The sequence below is a fragment of the Coregonus lavaretus genome (genome assembly GCF_964263955.1).
Source record: "Coregonus lavaretus genome assembly, chromosome: 15".
Classification (NCBI taxonomy): domain Eukaryota; kingdom Metazoa; phylum Chordata; class Actinopteri; order Salmoniformes; family Salmonidae; genus Coregonus; species Coregonus lavaretus.
Genome location: NC_140002.1, coordinates 35,002,668 through 35,022,149, shown reverse-complemented (window position 1 = coordinate 35,022,149; position 19,482 = coordinate 35,002,668). Strand labels below are relative to the sequence as shown.

The 19,482-nt window shown below is 44.7% G+C and overlaps 1 protein-coding gene across 1 annotated transcript in view; it reads left to right on the top strand.

Moving 5' to 3' along the window:
- The window catches only part of LOC311142135 (neurofibromin-like), an 87,235-nt gene that overhangs the window by 16,602 nt on the left and 51,151 nt on the right, over window positions 1-19,482 (top strand). The window contains 22 exon segments of the mRNA XM_084177721.1: window positions 659-784; window positions 1,139-1,252; window positions 1,367-1,446; window positions 1,601-1,724; window positions 3,548-3,794; window positions 5,265-5,338; window positions 5,459-5,563; window positions 5,565-6,026; window positions 6,234-6,373; window positions 6,620-6,742; window positions 6,893-6,976; window positions 7,103-7,219; window positions 7,360-7,541; window positions 7,834-8,045; window positions 8,288-8,449; window positions 8,687-8,790; window positions 9,098-9,233; window positions 9,542-9,604; window positions 10,817-10,975; window positions 18,663-18,760; window positions 18,877-19,023; window positions 19,296-19,442. Of these exon segments, the coding sequence (XP_084033847.1) occupies window positions 659-784; window positions 1,139-1,252; window positions 1,367-1,446; window positions 1,601-1,724; window positions 3,548-3,794; window positions 5,265-5,338; window positions 5,459-5,563; window positions 5,565-6,026; window positions 6,234-6,373; window positions 6,620-6,742; window positions 6,893-6,976; window positions 7,103-7,219; window positions 7,360-7,541; window positions 7,834-8,045; window positions 8,288-8,449; window positions 8,687-8,790; window positions 9,098-9,233; window positions 9,542-9,604; window positions 10,817-10,975; window positions 18,663-18,760; window positions 18,877-19,023; window positions 19,296-19,442 (3,206 nt within the window).

Sequence of the window (19,482 nt, the reverse complement as noted above, 5' to 3'; positions counted from 1 at the left end):
CCTGGGGCATGCTTCTCAGCCTGTTGAGGCTGGGTCCTCCACTTGCACACTTGCACACAGTCTTTGGATTGTTAATCTCCTTTATTTTAACTTCTAAATTGAGTATCTCAATATGATCACAGTGTTGACATACCTTCAAACTAGGTTCTGTGGATGGATACTTCGTTGGGTTCTCATCACCAGTGAAGGAATGGGAGGCCTGTAGATTGTGTTGGTGCATAGTTGAATATTTCCTTCAAACTCCACTAGAGTTGGTTATTATTTCCTCATCCATTATCTGTGTGTGTCGTGTCCTGGTGTTGTGTGTTTGTGTGTGGGCCTGACTCCCTCATGGTGGCCAGCCCATGATGGATTAGGCATGGCCCCATGCTCCTGTCTGTTTGTCTGTCAGTCTGGTTGCCCACCTCCTGTTTCATGGTCTACCCATGAAGGGCCCTCATGAAACAGTCTCTCTTTCTCTATCTTTGACCCCTGATCCTTTCTCTCCTGGTGGCTCTCCTGATCCCTGTGCTGTGGGTCTCTGCTCAGAGGGTGGGAACTTGTTTGTCTGATTGCAGGAGAGATACTCTGCATCTGTTTCTCTCTCTGTCTCCTCTAGTTTCTTTTTCCACGTTTTCCTTTTTTACTAACGGCAGTCTCTACCGTTTGTTTCCTTCAGAGTCTGACCTTCAAGGAGAAGATGACCAGTCTGAAGTTCAAGGAGAAGACCACAGACCTGGACACTCGGAGCCTCCTGCTGGCCCTGGTCAAGCTCATTCACGCTGACCCCAAACTCATGCTGCATGTTAGTGTTTACTCTGTTTACTTTAGCTCTCCTGGCCAGAAAGAATGTGTGTTTTGCTGTTTGAGGATGGTCTGTGTAACACAGTAGTTATCCTTTTAATTCTACATTTGTTGTGTTGGGTTAAGGGATCATCGTGGTTAATTCCACTTGCAGGGTTAGATTTAGACAAATTAGCCAAGTGTTTGGTTGGAGACTGATTAGAAAGTCTTAAGCTGGTTTGGGATTTGCAAAGACTTTTCGGAAGACTGGTCCGGAAAAGCCACTCTTGGCATGTTTGTACATGGCTGTGTGGTCGTGTACATGTGTTTGTTTACTTTGTGTGTGTGTGTGTGTGTGTGTGTGTGTGTGTGTCAGAATCCGGGTAAGCAGGGTCAGGAGATCCAGAGCAGTACAGCAGAGCTGATCACCGGTCTGGTGCAGCTGGTGCCTCTGGCCAACATGGGAGAGTGTTCACAGGAGGCCATGGAGGTGAGCCCAATCTCTCTCTTTTTTCTGTCTCTCTCTCTCTCCCTTTTTCTCCATTATGGTTACATTTGCACACAGTGGTTAATAGATACTCCTCCTGTTCTCTTCCTTTTGTAGGCCCTCTTGGTCCTGCATCAACCTGAGACCATAGAGCTGTGGAACCCAGATGCTCCCATTGAGACCTTCTGGGACATCAGGTAGCCTAAACGCCCCATTTTTTAAAAACCACCTTTGCTTATGCATGGTCCTCTACATTAGATGCCAGGTGAAATTGAGTGTTCATTGATGCTGATTGGTTAGCACAAATGGAGATCACCCAGTTTGACTGTGATTGGCTGTTGTTCCCTGTAGTTCCCAGGTCCTCTTCTTCATCTGTAAGAAGCTGGTTGGCCACCAGATGATCAATAGCACAGAGATCCTCAAGTGGCTGAGGGAGATCCTCATATGCAGGAACAAGTTCCTCCTCAGGAACAAGGTAGGTTACGGTGTGTTATGTAGTCCCTGTGTGTCTCATCCAGGAAGACACAACATTATATCATGTTCAGAAATATTTTTTTGTATAATGGATATATACTTCTGTCATGCAGAGTAAAGAAAAATGGCAGCTCTATGCATGACATTTACAGTGAGGGGAAAAAAGTATTTGATCCCCTGCTGATTTTGTACGTTTGCCCACTGACAAAGAAATGATCAGTCTATAATTTTAATGGTAGGTTTATTTGAACAGTGAGAGACAGAATAACAACAAAAAAATCCAGAAAAACGCATGTCAAAAATGTTATAAATTGATTTACATTTTAATGAGGGAAATAAGTATTTGACCCCCTCTCAATCAGAAAGATTACTGGCTCCCAGGTGTCTTTTATACAGGTAACGAGCTGAGATTAGGAGCACACTCTTAAAGGGAGTGCTCCTAATCTCAGCTTGTTGCCTGTATAAAAGACACCTGTCCACAGAAGCAATCAATCAATCAGATTCCAAACTCTCCACCATGGCCAAGACCAAAGAGCTTTCCAAGGATGTCAGGGACAATATTGTAGACCTACACAAGGCTGGAATGGGCTACAAGACCATCGGCAAGCAGCTTGGTGAGAAGGTGACAACAGTTGGTGCGATTATTCGCATATGGAAGAAACACAAAAGAACTGTCAATCTCCCTCGGCCTGGGGCTCCATGCAACATTTCACCTCGTGGAGTTGCAATGATCATGAGAACGGTGAGGAATCAGCCCAGAACTACACGGGAGGATCTTGTCAATGATCTCAAGGCAGCTGGGACCATAGTCACCAAGAAAACAATTGGTAACACACTACGCCGTGAAGGACTGAAATCCTGCAGTGCCCGCAAGGTCCCCCTGCTCAAGAAATCACATATACAGGGCCATCTGAAGTTTGCCAATGAACATCTGAATGATTCAGAGGAGAACTGGGTGAAAGTGTTGTGGTCAGATGAGACCAAAATCGAGCTCTTTGGCATCAACTCAACTCGCCGTGTTTGGAGGAGGAGGAATGCTGCCTATGACCCCAAGAACACCATCCCCACCGTCAAACATAGAGGTGGAAACATTATGCGTTGGGGGTGTTTTTCTGCTAAGGGGACAGGACAACTTCACCGCATCAAAGGGACAATTGACGGGGCCATGTACCATCAAATCTTGGATGAGAACCTCCTACCCTCAGCCAGGGCATTTAAAATGGGTCGTGAATGGGTATTCCAGCATGACAATGACCCAAAACACACGGCCAAGGCAACAAAGGAGTGGCTCAAGAAGAAGCACATTAAGGTCCTGGAGTGGCCTAGCCAGTCTCCAGACCTCAATCCCATAGAAAATCTGTGGAGGGAGCTGAAGGTTCGAGTTGCAAACGTCAGCCTCGAAACCTTAATGACTTGGAGAAGATCTGCAAAGAGGAGTGGAACAGAATCCCTCCTGAGATGTGTGCAAACCTGTTGGCCAACTACAAGAAACGTCTGACCTCTGTGATTGCCAACAAGGGTTTTGCCACCAAGTACTAAGTCATGTACTTATTTCCCTCATTAAAATGCAAATCAATTTATAACATTTTTGACATGCATTTTTCTGGATTTTGTTGTTGTTATTCTGTCTCTCACTGTTCAAATAAACCTACCATTAAAATTATAAACTGATCATGTCTTTGTCAGTGGGCAAACGTACAAAATCAGCAGGGGGTCAAATACTTTTTTCCCTCACTGTATATATACATTCTGAACACCCTCCTGAACGTGACCTTCTCTAGATCTCCATTGTTCTAACCCCTCTGTCCTATCTTCCTCCCCCAGGAGCAGGCCATAGTGGGCAGTGGCATCCCCATCTGCAGACAGGCCCAGACCAAGCTGGAGGTGTGTCTCTACATGTTCCTGTGGAGCCCTGACATGGAGGCCGTTCTGGTGGCCATGTCCTGCTTCAGACACCTGTGTGAGGAGGCTGAGGTCCGCTGTGGCATGGACGAGGTCCCGGTGCAGACCATCCTGCCCAACTACAACACCTTCATCGAGTTTGCCTCCGTCAGCAACATGATGTCCACAGGTTAGTAGTGAACGCACGCGCTAATGACCTCCTAAACATTCTTCACACAGTTCACTTTCATAGCAGCCACATACAAACATAATGATCTGCTCGTTGTATAGTTCCTTCTCGCATCTACGCGCTCTCCTCCTCTCACCTTTTCACTTCACTTGTGGACCTCAGTGCACAACACATCAGCTGTGTGTGACCAGGCAGAAAAACTTTTCCAAGCCAAACCTTCATATGGTAACCGCTAGCTGCAGCCTACATCGTTGCCACCATATTAGCTAAGGTCATAGTCAACATAGCTACTAGAACTAACACGTTAGTAAACCTGCTACAATCATGCAGTACAGTGTACAAGCACTTTAGCAGTTACACCGGCGGGCCCCGGTGGCAATAAATTAATAAAACCAAAAGCTGACTTGGAAGAGTTCTAGTGTTGGATAGCCATAGCCAGCTAGCTAACATAGCAACCCTCTCTGTTTGAGCCGGATGTTTGAGTAGGCTAAACTAGCTAGCTAAGTAAGTGAAAGTCAAAAAAAATACAACGAAATATAGCTAGCTCTCTCTCTCTCATGTCTCCTTCATTTTTGAAGAAATGTCTTCAAAACTGTTCAACTATTGTCTTTCTCTTTGAGTCAACTACTCAACACATTTTATGCACTGCAGTGCTAGCTCGCTGTAGTACTAGATTTTATTCTCTGATCCTTTGATTGGTTGGACAACATGTCAGTTCAGGCTGCAAGAGCTCTGATAGGTTGGAGGACGACTTACTCTGTAAGTCTATGGAAGGGGGTGAGAACCATGAGCCTCCTAGGTTTTGTATTGAAGTCAATGTACCCAGAGGAGGACGGAAACTAGCTGCCCTCCGTTTACACCATGGTGCTACCCTACAGAGTGCTGTTGAGGATACTGTAGACCCTTATTGCAAAATAGTGTGTTTTAATAAATTATTTGGTGAAATGAATATATTTAGTGTAGTTTTATCTAAAAAGGATAACCTTTGTAATGTTTCACTATTTTAATTTGTCTGAAATTCACTGAGGAGGATGGTCCTTCCTCTGAGGAGCCTCCACTGCTATAGAGGGCAGTCCCAGCATGAGAACTCAGAAGCTCAAATCAAATGATATTTGTCACAGTGAAATAATGTTCCTTTTCCAACAATGCAGAGTTAAAGATAAAATAAAAAGGAATAAATACACAGTGAATAACGGGTCAAAATAACATGGCTATATACAGGAAGTACCAGTACCGAGTTGAAGTGCAGGGGTACGAGGTAATTGAAGTAGCTATGTACATATAGGTAGGGGTAAAGTGACCAGGCAACTGGATAGATAATAGACATGCACTGTAAGTCGCTCTGGATAAGAGCGTCTGCTAAATGACAAATGTAAATGTAATGTAAATGTAGACAGTAGCGGTGAGTGTGTGTGCTGGGGCTGTCAGAGAGGTGAAGGCTCCTGTCATAGTGTGTTTGTGTGTTTTCAGGCCGCTCAGCCCTGCAGAAGAGAGTGATGGCTCTGTTGAGGAGGATAGAACACCCTACTGCAGGAAACAAAGAGGTGAAAGAGTGGCCTGCTGCTGTGTTACTGTTCATACCCTGATGGTTCAATAATGGAAGGATGTTTGTGAAGCACGATATTCATATCAACTCAGCATTTGTTTTACTATCTTCCCCACAGGCATGGGAAGACACGCATGCAAAATGGGAGCAGGCAACGAAATTAATCCTCACCCATCCCAAAACTAAGCTAGAGGATGGCCAGGCAAGCAGACACCCAGTAGCTTGTTGTTATGCATTCTAGTTATGCACATCAAAATACACTTCACAAATTATTTGGTTGTGGATTGATGTTGTCTCTCTGTTGCCTTCTCTCATTGGTCCTCTCTCTCTGCTTCTGTGTCCAGGAGTGGATCAACATGACTGGTTTCCTGTGTGCTCTGGGAGGTGTGTGTCTGCAGCAGCGCAGTGTCCCAGGCCTGGCCACCTACAGCCCCCCCATGGGGCCTCTCAGTGAGAGGAAGAGCTCCATGATCTCCATGGGCTCCTGTGAGGGGAACACTGAGACGCCCCTGGGCCGCTTCCTGGACCGCCTGCTGTCCCTCATGGTGTGCAGCCATGAGAAGGGTGTTCAGATCCGGACTAATGTTAAGGACCTGGTGGGCCTGGAGCTCAGCCCAGCTCTATACCCTATGCTCTTCAACAAACTCAAGAACAGCATCAGCCGCTTCTTCGACGCACAGGGGCCGGTGAGAGAACACACACAAACACATACACACGCACGCTGAGTAAACCTCATCTGTTATCTGTTTGTCATAGTATAATCACATTGGTGTGAGCACTCTTGCTTCTGAAAAGGGTTGTACCTGTATATCCAAAGTCACTGAAGGAATAGAGACGGTTAGAGCCTCTTTGTTAGCCTGTGTGGTAAAATATATTTTTCTCTGTCTGTTTAGGTCCCCATCAATGACACTAACACCCAGTTTGTGGAGCAGACCATTGCCATCATGAAGAACCTACTGGACAACCACACTGAGGGCAGCTCAGAGCACCTGGGACAGGCCAGCATAGAGACCATGATGCTCAACCTGGTCAGGTAAGGCAGCTCAGAGCACCTGGGACAGACCAGCATAGAGACCATGATGCTCAACCTGGTCAGGTAAGGCAGCTCAGAGCACCTGGGACAGACCAGCATAGAGACCATGATGCTCAACCTGGTCAGGTAAATGCCACCCTTCCTGTCCTCCCCTCTATGCCGACCCTGGACCATGAGACTGTTGGTGAGCTGCTGTGAGCCCACTGCCCACTCTCATCCTCCCCATGCCCTGTGTTGTGTTGGCAGGTACGTGCGTATCCTAGGCAACATAGTGCATGCCATCCAGATCAAGACCAAGCTGTGCCAGCTGGTGGAGGTGATGATGGAGAGACGAGACGACCTGTCCTTCTGCCAGGAGATGAAGTTCAGGTGAGAATGTCCTCCTGGAGTCTTGACTGTCTGTCAAACATGTACTGTACTGTCCAGGTTTACTGCAACATATCGAGTGATACGGAGTAATACAAAGACCATGCCATTTAGTTTACAAACTGTAAATGAATGTCCATGCATCCCTGGCAGGAATAAGATGGTGGAGTACCTGACAGACTGGGTGATGGGCACCTCAAACCAGGCGGCTGATGATGATGTCAAGTGTCTTACCAGGTACTGTACTGCTACCACCCCCTGCTTGGATTGTACCCCCCTCACACAGCTGATCTGACCATGACCTCTACCCCTGACCTCTGATCTCTAACCCCTGACCTATGCCCTGTGCTGTGTGATCTACAGGGACCTGGACCAGGCCAGTATGGAGGCGGTGGTGTCCCTGCTAGCTGGCCTGCCCCTCCAGCCTGAGGAGGGAGACGGAGTGGAACTGATGGAGGCCAAGTCCCAGCTCTTCCTCAAGTACGACAGATATCCTCTCCATTACTATTGCACTTTATTACTTATGAAATGTACATCACAGTTATACAGAAAGCAAAGTCTGGCATTTCACATCATTACTCCCACTAGCTTTGTAGTGATTGTGTGTGTCCTCGTCCTAGGTACTTCACCCTGTTCATGAACCTGCTGAATGACTGCAGTGAGGTGGAGGATGATGGGCAGCAGGTGGCAGGGAGGAAGAGGGGCATGTCTCGACGCCTGGCCTCCCTCCGACACTGCACCGTCCTGGCCATGTCCAACCTCCTCAACGCTAACGTGGACAGTGGCCTCATGCACTCCATCGGTCAGTCTGGAAACCTAACATAGGAACTTATCAGGAATGAGGCTTAGGCTCGCTCTTTGGTTGGCTGCTTCATGTGTCCCTGTTTAAAGTGCTTAACTGCACATGCGAAAGAAAAGTAACAGTGTAAGTGGCTTTAATGGGATCTCTGTTAATTACATCTAATTCCTCATTAGTGTAGGGTCGTTAAAACAATACTTGCCTGTGCACGGTCAATGTTCTTCCCTCTTGTCCCACTTAGGTAAGATTTATAATACATTTCTCTCTATCTCCCCCCCTCTCTCTCTGTGTGTAGGTCTGGGCTACCATAAGGACCTGCAGACGCGGGCCACCTTCATGGAGGTGCTGACTAAGATCCTGCAGCAGGGGACAGAGTTTGACACGCTGGCAGAGACGGTGCTGGCTGACCGCTTCGAGAGGCTGGTGGAGCTGGTCACCATGATGGGAGACCAGGGAGAGCTGCCTATTGCCATGGCATTGGCCAACGTAGTGCCCTGCTCCCAGTGGGTATGTAGCCTATTCACCACCCCCTGTCCTTTCTGTGTGACCTGACATCTTGACCCTGGGTGTTAGATCTGGGGGTGTAAATGGAATAACATTTTAATCCAAATGTTTTCATACTGTTCATAGGTGTGAATATGAATGAATGTGTCAGTGTTGTGTTAGTGACTGTGGGTGTCAGAGTGTGAGCTGTGTCAGTAACGGTGTGATCTCTGTCAGTGATTTTCTCCCCTCCTGTCCCCTGTCAGGATGAGCTGGCGCGGGTGCTGGTGACTCTGTTTGACTCGCGCCACCTCCTGTACCAGTTGCTGTGGAACATGTTTTCCAAGGAGGTGGAGCTGGCGGACTCCATGCAGACTCTGTTCCGAGGAAACAGTCTGGCCAGCAAGATCATGACCTTCTGCTTTAAGGTACACAACATGACTGGCTGGGTGCCCAGTCCTGTCCTGATCAACCAAGGCATGAAAGTGTGGTTGAGGTCTTTACAACTATGCAAAATACCTGCTCTCTGGCAAAGGCCATGACACACTATGTGGTCTTAGGCTTTCCAGGAAGCATGGCGCCTGCTTTCTGTGAGTTCTAGTTTAGATTGTCAGTGTGTTGTTGCGTGTCTGTATCCACCCCTCCCTCCCTCTGCTGTGTTTCAGGTGTACGGGGCCACGTACCTGCAGAAGCTTCTAGAACCTCTCCTCAGAGGGGTCATCACCGGCCCAGAGTGGCAGCTCATCAGCTTCGAGGTGGACCCCACCAGGTACCATACCCCACCCTGACCCCACAGACACCACACCAACACTATTTTACTCAATCACCCACTTTGTTTTCCAGCTGTACTATTTAAACCAAGGCTGCACTGCTAATAAATTAACTGATCATCTGCTTGTTTTGATTTCAGGCCCCTCAGAAAATTATAAGATTTTCAGCAACATGGAAGAAGTGTTGTATGCTACCTGACCTGTTGCATTGTCCCATGCTCTCTTGCTGTCTCTGGTTTTGACTGACTGGTTCGGTGTCTCCGGCTGTGTCTGTGGTTGTGACTGGTTCTGTGTCTCCGGCTGCAGGCTGGAGCAGAGTGAGATCCTGGAGGAGAACCAGAGGAACCTGCTGCAGATCACCAACCGCTTCTTCCTGGCCATCATCAACTCCTCCACAGAGTTCCCCCCTCAGCTGCGCAGTGTCTGTCACTGCCTGTTCCAGGTACATATTAGACACCTCAACTCCCAACTCTAACCCAGGCTGGAAGCCCCCATCTGACTGACAGGGTTCCTTTTATTTGAGGAATTATCTTAGCTTTTTCTGCAATGGCCACCATTTATGTTTTCACAATGTTTTCAAGGTGGTTATTATGAACTAGGTACATTTACGTCACAAGGTAAGCTTTGATGGCATAGGAATCATTTGCACTTTTGTGCAGGTTCTGTATATGAATGTAGTAGTATTTGTGCAGTGTGTTTGTGGTGTGTGTGTTTGTCGTGACTTTTTTTGTGCCCATCTCTGTTCTGTAGGCAACTTGCCACTCTCTACTGAATAAAGCCACAGTTAAAGAGAAAAAGGAAAGCAAAAAAGCAGTAAGTTCAGAGAACGTTCTCCCTAGCCACTCTCTTGAAAGAAAGGGAAAGTCATTCACCCTCTTGCTGTTCCATCACCTAAACTACTTTACAATCCTCACCTGAAATCCCACTACTAATACTTTTACTTCCAAACAAGTTTCTCTCGATTTCAATGTACGCTCACCACAAACTGGTGGCACTGTTGTAGCTACAGTATTCCTATCCACTGCTCCTCTGGGCTTTTACTGGTGTGGGGTTTTGGGGTTGGTGTTCAAAGGAGTTTGGGGGTCTATGATAAGGGGCTTGTTTTGCAGGTCACGGAGCACTTTGGCAAATAGTTTTGTGGTGCGACTCTGTATCCTGGGACCGCTCAGCTTTTTGAAAAGCTCTCCTGGAATTTGGAACTCTTGTGAAGACCTAAGGCTTTCTGTGCAGTTCATTACCAGCTATGTTTCGCAGTGCAGAAAGACCTCCACCCCAGGGATGATCTGATGACCACACCCTCAGTTCTTCCTACTGCATTTACTGTATCTGAAATGAACAATGTGAGCTAGCAGCCTGTTATCATGAGTAGTTGTGCCTCCTTCGTAGGTTGAGATGTCGTATTGGCATCATGGTTAATATTGCTAGCGGTCAATATCCTGTGTTCATGGGACTGATGAGTAAGCTGTAGAGGCCTGGTAATTGGCTGACCTTTCAAAGCAATCTACTACTGCAGGCTGTTAATAACAGCTTGTGTTATTGCAGCAGTAATGAAACAATTATTTTCATGAGGCTGCATTATCTTACAGTCTAGTAATTCCACTGCTGCAATCTCCCTATTAAAACACACTTGTGTTACAGCTGATTACATTTTTGTATGCAGACATGCAGAACGTTTGATCAATTCAGGAGATGGATTTAATTGAACATTGCCCGGTGTTTTTTCATAAGCATACAGTATCAAGTCTACCCTAGTAGTTAGGAGTGGTCTGAGAATTTCCTCTCCCTATTATCAAGATTTCCAGGCTCCTTGCTTTCCTTTTTTATCTCTAACTCAGTTTTGAAGTGGGCCTAGTGGTGTGAATGTGGTTTGGTGGTAATGTGGCCATCTTATGTCCTCTAGCCTGCGGAATACTTTGTCTCCTTCTACACTATCTTCTCCAACCTAAGCCCTCTCCTCCTCTCCCTCTCTCTAATAATGAATCATCCCCTGTTCTTACTATCCCTCCTCCAACACCTCACATTCAGGTGGTCAGCCAGCGTTTCCCCCAGAACAGCATAGGGGCGGTGGGTAGTGCCATGTTCCTACGTTTCATCAACCCTGCCATAGTGTCGCCCTACGAGGCGGGCATCCTGGATAAGAAACCTCCTCCCAGGATAGAGAGGGGATTGAAGCTCATGTCCAAGGTAAGAGGACTGGATACCCAGGCCACATATATGAAATGACTTAATAATATGTGACCTAGTTTAGTGAAAGAGAAAGCACTGATCTATGTAGGGAGAAAGGTAGGCTTGGGCGATATACCGTATACCGGTGTATTTCGAAATACAGATGGTATGATTTTCAATACGTTTAAATAGTCTTTTTTTGTGGGGGGGTGCACCACTGCCTCGCACCACTGCCTTCCACCAATGCCTTGCGGAAGCTGCAGGGGTGCGTGCTACGCCACTGCTTATAACTATAAATAAATCTAAGATATATCAAATCAATTATATCCAGCTCAGGCCTCCAGCTATGCATTTGGTTTGCTAACTTGCTTGCTAAGTGGCAAGATGTCAAGATTAAGCTTCTTGGTTACAGCAGTGACATTCAATCCCCTCCTGGATCAAGATCCCTGTTGCCTAAATTGTTTTGTGCATCCCCACATTTTGTATAAATACATTTACATTTTACATTTTAGTCATTTAGCAGACGCTCTTATCCAGAGCGACTTACAGTTAGTGAATACATATATTTTTAAAAATATTTTTTATATATTTTTTATACTGGTCCCCCGTGGGAATCGAACCCACAACCCTGGCGTTGCAAACGCCATGCTCTATCAACTGAGCTACATCCCTGCCGGCCATTCCCTCCCCTACCCTGGACAACGCTGGGCCAATTGTGCGCTGCCCATGAGTCTCCCGGTCGCGGCCGGCTGCGACAGAGCCTGGATTCGAACCAGTAGCTCTAGTGGCACAGCTAGCACTGCAATGCAGTGCCTTAGACCACTGCGCCACTCAGGAGACTATACACTGAACAAAAATATGAATGCAACATTTTACTGAGTTAGTTCATATAAGGAAATCAGTCAATTTAAATACATTCATTGGGCCCTAATCTATGGATTAAACATGAATGGGAATACAGATATGCATCTGTTGGTCACAGATACCTTAACAAAAAGGTAGGGGCGAAAACCAGTCAGTATCTGGTGTGAACATCATGCGGCGCGACACATCTCCTTCGCATAGAGTTGATCAGGCTGTTGATTGTGTCTTGTGGAATGTTGTCCCACTCCTCTTCAATGGCTGTGCGAAGTTGCTGGATATCAAATTTGTCACATGCGCCGAATACAACAGGTGTGGACCTTACCGTGAAACGTTTACCTTCAAGCCCTTAACCAACAATGCAGTTTTAAGAAAATATGTACTAAATAAACTAAAGTACAAAATAAAAAAGTAACACAATAAAATGACAATAATGAGGCTATATACAGGGGGTACCGGTACCGAGTCAATGTGCGGGGGTACAGGTTAGTCGAGGTAATTTGTACATGTAGGTAGGGGTAAAGTGACTGCATAGATAATAAACAGCGAGTAGCAGCAGTGTAAAAACAAAGGGGACTGGAACACGCTGTCGATCCAGAGCATCCCAAACATGCTCAATGGGTGACATGTCTTGAGTATGCAGGCTGTGGAAGAACTGGGACATTTTCAACTTCCAGGAATTGTGGACAGATCCTTGCGACATGGCGACTTGCATTATCATGCTGAAACATGAGGTGATGGTGGCGGATGAATGGCACGACAATGGGCCTCAAGATCTCATCACGTTATCTCTGTGCATTCAAAATGCCATCGATAAAATGCAATTGTGTTCGTTGTCTGTAGCTTATGCCTGCCCATACCATAACACCACCACCCACCATGGGGCACTCTGTTGACATCAGCAAACCGTTCGCCCACACGACGCCATACCTGCCTTCTGCCTGGTACAGTTGGAACCGGGATTCATCCGTGAAGAGCAAACTTCTCCAGCGTGCCAGTGGCCATCGAAGGTGAGCATTTGCCTACTGAAGTTGGTTACGACGTCGAACTACAGTCGGGTCAAGACCCTTGTGAGGACGACAAGCATGCAGATCAGCTTCCCTGAGACGGTTCCTGACAGTTTGTACAAAAATTCTTCAGTTGTGTAAATCCACAATTTCATCAGCTGTCCGGGTGGCTGCTCTCAGACCATCCCGCAGGTGAAGATGCCGGATGTGGAGGTCCTGGGCTGGCGTGGTTACATGTGGTCTGTGGTTGTGAGGCCGGTTAGACGTACTGCCAAATTCTCTAAAATGAAGTTGGAGGCGGTTTATGGTAGAGGAATTAACATTAAATTATCTGGCAACAGCTCTGGTGGACATTTCTGTAGTCAGCATGCCAATTGCACGCTCCTTTGAAACTTGAGACATCTGTGGCATTGTGTTGTGTGACAAAACTGCACATTTTAGAGTGGCCTTTTATTGTCCCCAGCACAAGGTGCACCTGTGTAATGATCATGCTGTTTAATCAGCTTCTTGATATGCCACACCTATTATCTTGGCAAAGGAGAAATGCTCACTAACAGGGATGTAAACAAATTTGTGCACAACATTTTAGAGAAATAAGCTTTTTTTGCGTACGGAACATTTCTGGGATCTTTTATTTCAGCTCATGAAACATGGGGACCAACACTTTTACATGTTGCGTTTTATATTTTTGTTTAGTATGTATGTACACTACTGGTCAAACGTTTTAGAACACCTACTCATTCAAGTGTTTTTCTTTATTTTATCCACCCTTTGCCTTGATGACAGCTTTGCACACTCTTGGCATTCTCTCAACCAGCTTCACCTGGAATGCTTTTACAACAGTCTTGAAGGAGTTCCCACATATGCTGAGCACTTGTTGGCTGCTTTTCCTTCACTCTGTGGTCCGACTCATCCCAAACCATCTCAATTTGGTTGAGGTCGGGGGATTGTGGAGGCCAGGTCATCTGATGCAGCACTCCATCATTCTCCTTCTTGGTCAAATAGCCCTTACACAGCCTGGAGATGTGTTGGGTCATTGTCCTGTTGAAAAACAAATGATAGTCCCACTAAGCCCAAACCAGATGGGATGGCGTATTGCTGCAGAATGCTATGGTAGCCATGCTGGTTAAGTGTGCCTTGAATTCTAAATAAATCATAGACAGTGTCTCTAGCAAAGCACCCCCACGCCATAACACCACCTCCTCCATGCTTTACGGTGGGAAATACACATGCGGAGATCATCCGTTCACCCACACCGCGTCTTACAAAGACACGGCGGTTGGAACCAAAAATCTCAGATTTGGACTCCAGACCAAGGACATATTTCCACCGTTCTAATGTCCATTGCTCATGTTTCTTGGCCCAAGAAAATCTATTCTTTTTATTGGTGTCCTTTAGTAGTGGTTTCTTTGCAGCAATTCGACCATGAAGGCTTGATTCATGCATTCTCTGAACAGTTAATGTTGAGATGTGTCTGTTACTTGAACTCTGTGAAGCATTTATTTGGGCTGCAATTTCTGAGGCTGGTAACTCTAATGAACTTATCCTCTGCAGCAGAGGTAAATCTGGGTGTTCCATTCCTGTGGCGGTCCTCATGAGAGCCAGTTTAATCATAGCGCTTGATGGTTTTTGCGACTGCACTTTAAGAAACTTTCAAAGTTCTTGAAATTGTTCTTATTGACTGACCTTCATGTCTTAAAGTAATGATGGACTGTTGTTTCTCTTTGCTTATTTCAGCTGTTCTTGCCATAATATGGACTTGGTCTTTTACCAAATAGAGCTATCTTCTGTAGACCCGCCTACATTGTCACAACACAACTGATTGGCTCAAACACATTAAGAAGGAAAGAAATTCCACAAATTAACTTTTTAAGAAGGCACACCTGTTAATTGAAATGCATTCCAGGTGACTACCTCATGAAGCTGGTTTAGAGAATGCCAAGAGTGTGCAAAGCTGTCATCAAGGCAAAGGGTGGCTATTTGAAGAATCTCAAATATAAAATATATTTTGATTTGTTAAACACTTTTTTGGTTACTACATGATTCCATATGTGTTATTTCATAGTTTTGATGTCTTCACTATTATTCTACAATGTAGAAAATAGTAAATAAATAAATAAACTTGAATGAGTAGGTGTTCTAAAACGTTTGATCGGTGATGTATGTGTGTGTTTATTTATTTTATTTATTTATATATATACTACCGTTCAAAAGTTTGGGGTCGCTTAGAAATATCCTTGTTTTCCATGAAAACATACATGAAATGAGCTTGAATAGGAAATATAGCAAAATGCATAGGAAATGTAGTCATTGACAAGGTTAGAAATAATGATTTTTAATATAAATAATAATTGTGTCTTTCAAACTTTGCTTTCGTCAAAGAATCCTCCATTTGCAGCAATTACAGCCTTGCAGATCTTTGGCATTCTAGTTGTCAATTTGTTGAGGTAATCTGAAGATATTTCACCCCATGCTTCCTGAAGCACCTCCCACAAGTTGGATTGGCTTGATGGGCACTTCTTACGTACCATACGGTCAAGCTGCTCCCATAACAGCTCAATAGGGTTGAGATCCGGTGACTGTGCTGGTTACTCCATTATAGACAGAAAACCAGCTGACTGCTTCTTCCCTAAATAGTTATTGCATAGTTTGGAGCTGTGCTTTGGGTCAGACCATCACATTGCCTCCACCATGCTTGACAGATGGCATCAAGCACTCCTCCAGCATCTTTTCATTTGGTCTGCGTCTCACAAATGTTCTTCTTTGTGATCCGAACACCTCAAACTTCGATTTGTCTGTCCATAACACTTTTTTCCAATCTTCCTATGTCCAGTGTCTGTGTTCTTTTGCCCATCTTAATCTTTTCTTTTTATTGGCCAGTCTGAAATATGGCTTTTTCTTTGCAACTCTGCCTAGAAGGTCAGCATCCCGGAGTCGCCTCTTCACTGTTGACGTTGAGACTGGTGTTTTGCGGGTACTATTTAATGAAGCTGCCAGTTGAGGACCTGTGAGGCGTCTGTTTCTCAAACTAGACACTCTAATGTATTTGTCCTTTTGCTCAGTTGTGCACCGGGGCCTCCCACTCCTCATTCTATTCTGGTTAGAGCCAGTTTGCGCTGTTCTGTGAAGGGAGTAGTACAAAGCGTTGTACGATATCTTCAGTTTCTTGGCAATTTCGCACTTGGAATAGCCATTTCTCAGAACAAGAATAGACTGACGAGTTTCCGAAGAAAGTTCTTTGTTTCTGGCCATTTTGAGCCTGTAATCGAACCCACAATTGCTGATGCTCCAGAAACTCAACTATTCTCAAGAAGGCCAGTTTTATTGCTTCTTTAATCAGCACAACAGTTTTCAGCTGTGCTAACATAATTGAAAAAGGTTTTTCTAATGATCAATTAGCCTTTTTAAAATGATAAACTTGGATTAGCAAACACAACGTGCCATTGGAACACAGGACTGATGGTTGTTGATAATGGGCCTCTGTACGCCTATGTAGATATTCCATTAAAAATCAGCCGTTTCCATCTACAATAGCCATTTATAACATTAACAATGTCTACACTGTATTTTTGATCAATTTTATGTTATTTTAATGGACCAAAAAATTGATTTTCTTTCGAAAACAAGGACATTTTTAAGTGACCCCAAACTTTTGAACGGTAGTGTATGTAATATATGTACAGTTGAAGTCTGAAGTATGTACAGTTGAAGTCTGAAGTCTGTACAGTTGAAGTCGCTCTGGATAAGAGCGTCTGCTAAATGACTAAAAATAATAAATAAAAAATAAATAAATAAATAATAAACATACACTTAGGTTGGAGTCATTAAAACTTGTTTTTCAACCACCACAAATTTCTTGTTAACAAACTATAGTTTTGGCATGTCGGTTAGGACATATACTTTGTGCATGACACAAGTAATTTTTCCAAGAATTGTTTACATACAGATTATTTCACTTATAATTCACTGTATCACAATTCCAGTGGATCAGAATTTTACATACACTAAGTTGACTGGGCCTTTAAACAGCTTGAAAAATTCCAGAAAATGATGTCATGGCTTTAGAAGCTTCTGATAGGCTAATTGACATAATTTGAGTCAATTGGAGGTGTACCTGTGGATGTATTTCAAGGCCTACCTTCAAACTCAGTGCCTCTTTGCTTGACATCATGGGGAAATGAAAAGAAATCAGCCAAGACCTCAGAAAACATTTTTGTAGACCTCCACAAGTCTGGTTCATCCTTGGGAGCAATTTCCAATCGCCTGAAGGTACCACGTTCATCTGTACAAACAATAGTACGCAAGTATAAACACCATGGGACCACGCAGCTGTCATACCGCTCAGGAAGGAGACGCGTTCTGTCTCCTAGAGATGAACTTACTTTGGTGCGAAAAATGCAAATCAATCCCAGAACAACAGCAAAGGACCTTGTGAAGATGCTGTAGGAAACAGGTACAATAGTATCTATATCCACAGTAAAATGAGTCCTATATCAACATAACCTGAAATGCCATTTAGCAAGGAAGAAGCTACTGCTCCAAAACCGCCATAAAAAAGACAGACTATGGTTTGCAACTGCACATGGGGACAAAGATTGTACTTTTTGGAGAAATGTCGTCTGGTCTGATGAAACACAAATATAACTGTTTGGCCATAATGACCATCGTTATGTTTGGAGGAAAAAGGGGAATGCTTGCAAGCCGAAGAACACCATCCCAACCGTGAAGCACGGGGGTGGCAGCATCATGCTGTGGGGGTGCTTTGCTGCAGGAGGGACTGGTGCACTTCACAAAATAGATGGCATCATGAGGAAGGAAAATTATGTGGATATATTGAAGCAACATCTCAAGACATCAGTCAGGAAGTTAAAGCTTGGTCGCAAATGGGTCTTCCAAATGGACAATGACCCCAAGCATACTTCCAAAGTTGTGGCAAAATGGCTTAAGGACAACAAAGTCAAGGTATTGGAGTGGCCATCACAAAGCCCTGACCTCAATCCTATAGAAAATGTGTAGGCAGAACTGAAAAGGCGTGTGCGAGCAAGGAGGCCTACAAACCTGACACAGTTACACCAGCTCTGTCAGGAGGAATGGGCCAAAATTCACCCAACTTATTGTGGGAATCTTGTGGAAGGCTACCCGAAACGTTTGACCCAAGTTAAACAATTTAAAGGCAATGCTACCAAATACTAATTTAGTTTACATAAACTTCTGAACCACTGGGAACGTGATGAAAGAAATAAAAGCTGAAATAAATAATTCTCTCTGCTATTATTCTGACATTTCACATTCTTAAAATAAAGTGGTGATCCTAACTGACCTAAGACAATGAATTTTTACTAGGATTAAATGTCAGGAATTGTGAAAACAGAGTTTAAATGTATTTGGCTAAGGTGTATGTAAACTTCCGACTTCAACTGTATGTATGTAGGTATGTGTTTTTTTCTTGTTGTTGAAATAGCAGCACCTTGTGTGCACATTCGGTAAGACCGTATACCCCGGTATGGTACAGAAACGATATGACTCTATGCAAATCTGAATACCGCCCAACCCTAGAGAAAGGCAGGATCCATGATTGGTTGAGATAATGGAGGGGGGTAATGGAGAAACTTAATCTGGAGGACAATGCCATGGTAACTCATGCGTTTACAAAGAAAATCTATCATTCAATTGCATTTTTCTCCTACCTGTCTCCAGTTTTTTTTTACACTTTTATAAAATGTTAAAAAGCCGGTCTTGAAAATTTGATAAGCTCACCTTCCTGAATTCAGTCACATGGTATATTGTATTTGAGGATCTTGCCTTGTTGTTGACATGTTTTTATTTGTCTCTTCCAGATCCTGCAGAGCATTGCCAACCATGTTTTATTCACCAAAGAGGAGCACATGAGGCCTTTTAATGACTTTGTCAAAAGCAACTTTGATGCAGCTAGAAGGTATGATAACAGAAGGATCTTCCCTCTCTGAGGATACATTTAAATGTCTTGGATGTTTTTACTGGATACTCATTACCCTATCAGGCCTAGCTGAATTTTGTTCCTTTGTGGTGTAGGTTTTTCCTGGACATTGCATCAGACTGCCCTGCCAGTGACTCAGTCAACCACAGCCTGTCCTTCATTAGTGATGGCAACGTTCTGGCCCTGCACCGGCTGCTGTGGAACAACCAGGAGAAGATAGGACAGTACCTCTCCAGCAACAGGTGAGTGGGCTGAACGGTCCAAACAGAGATGGTCTGTTGTATTGCTGGGAGGACTTTTATAAGAGATATATCTGTTTCTATGTAAGATGTTTTACATTACCCAGATCTTTAGGATAAACAAAAGCCCACATTTGTTTACACCAATCACCAAGCCCAGCTCACAGGAGGCGTTGTTTGAAACTGTAGTGTACCTCTGTACCTGCTGCGTGTGGGAGATGTTTATCAGAGAGTAGACTGGATGTCGTGCTGACCACTTCCTTGTTCTTCATCAGGGATCACAAGGCAGTGGGGAGACGGCCGTTTGACAAGATGGCTACCCTCCTGGCCTACCTGGGGCCCCCAGAGCACAAACCTGTGGCTGACACCCACTGGTCCAGCCTCAACCTCACCAGCTCCAAGTTTGAAGAATTTATGACCAGGTACACTCATCAAGATACTATTAATCACATAGATCTCACT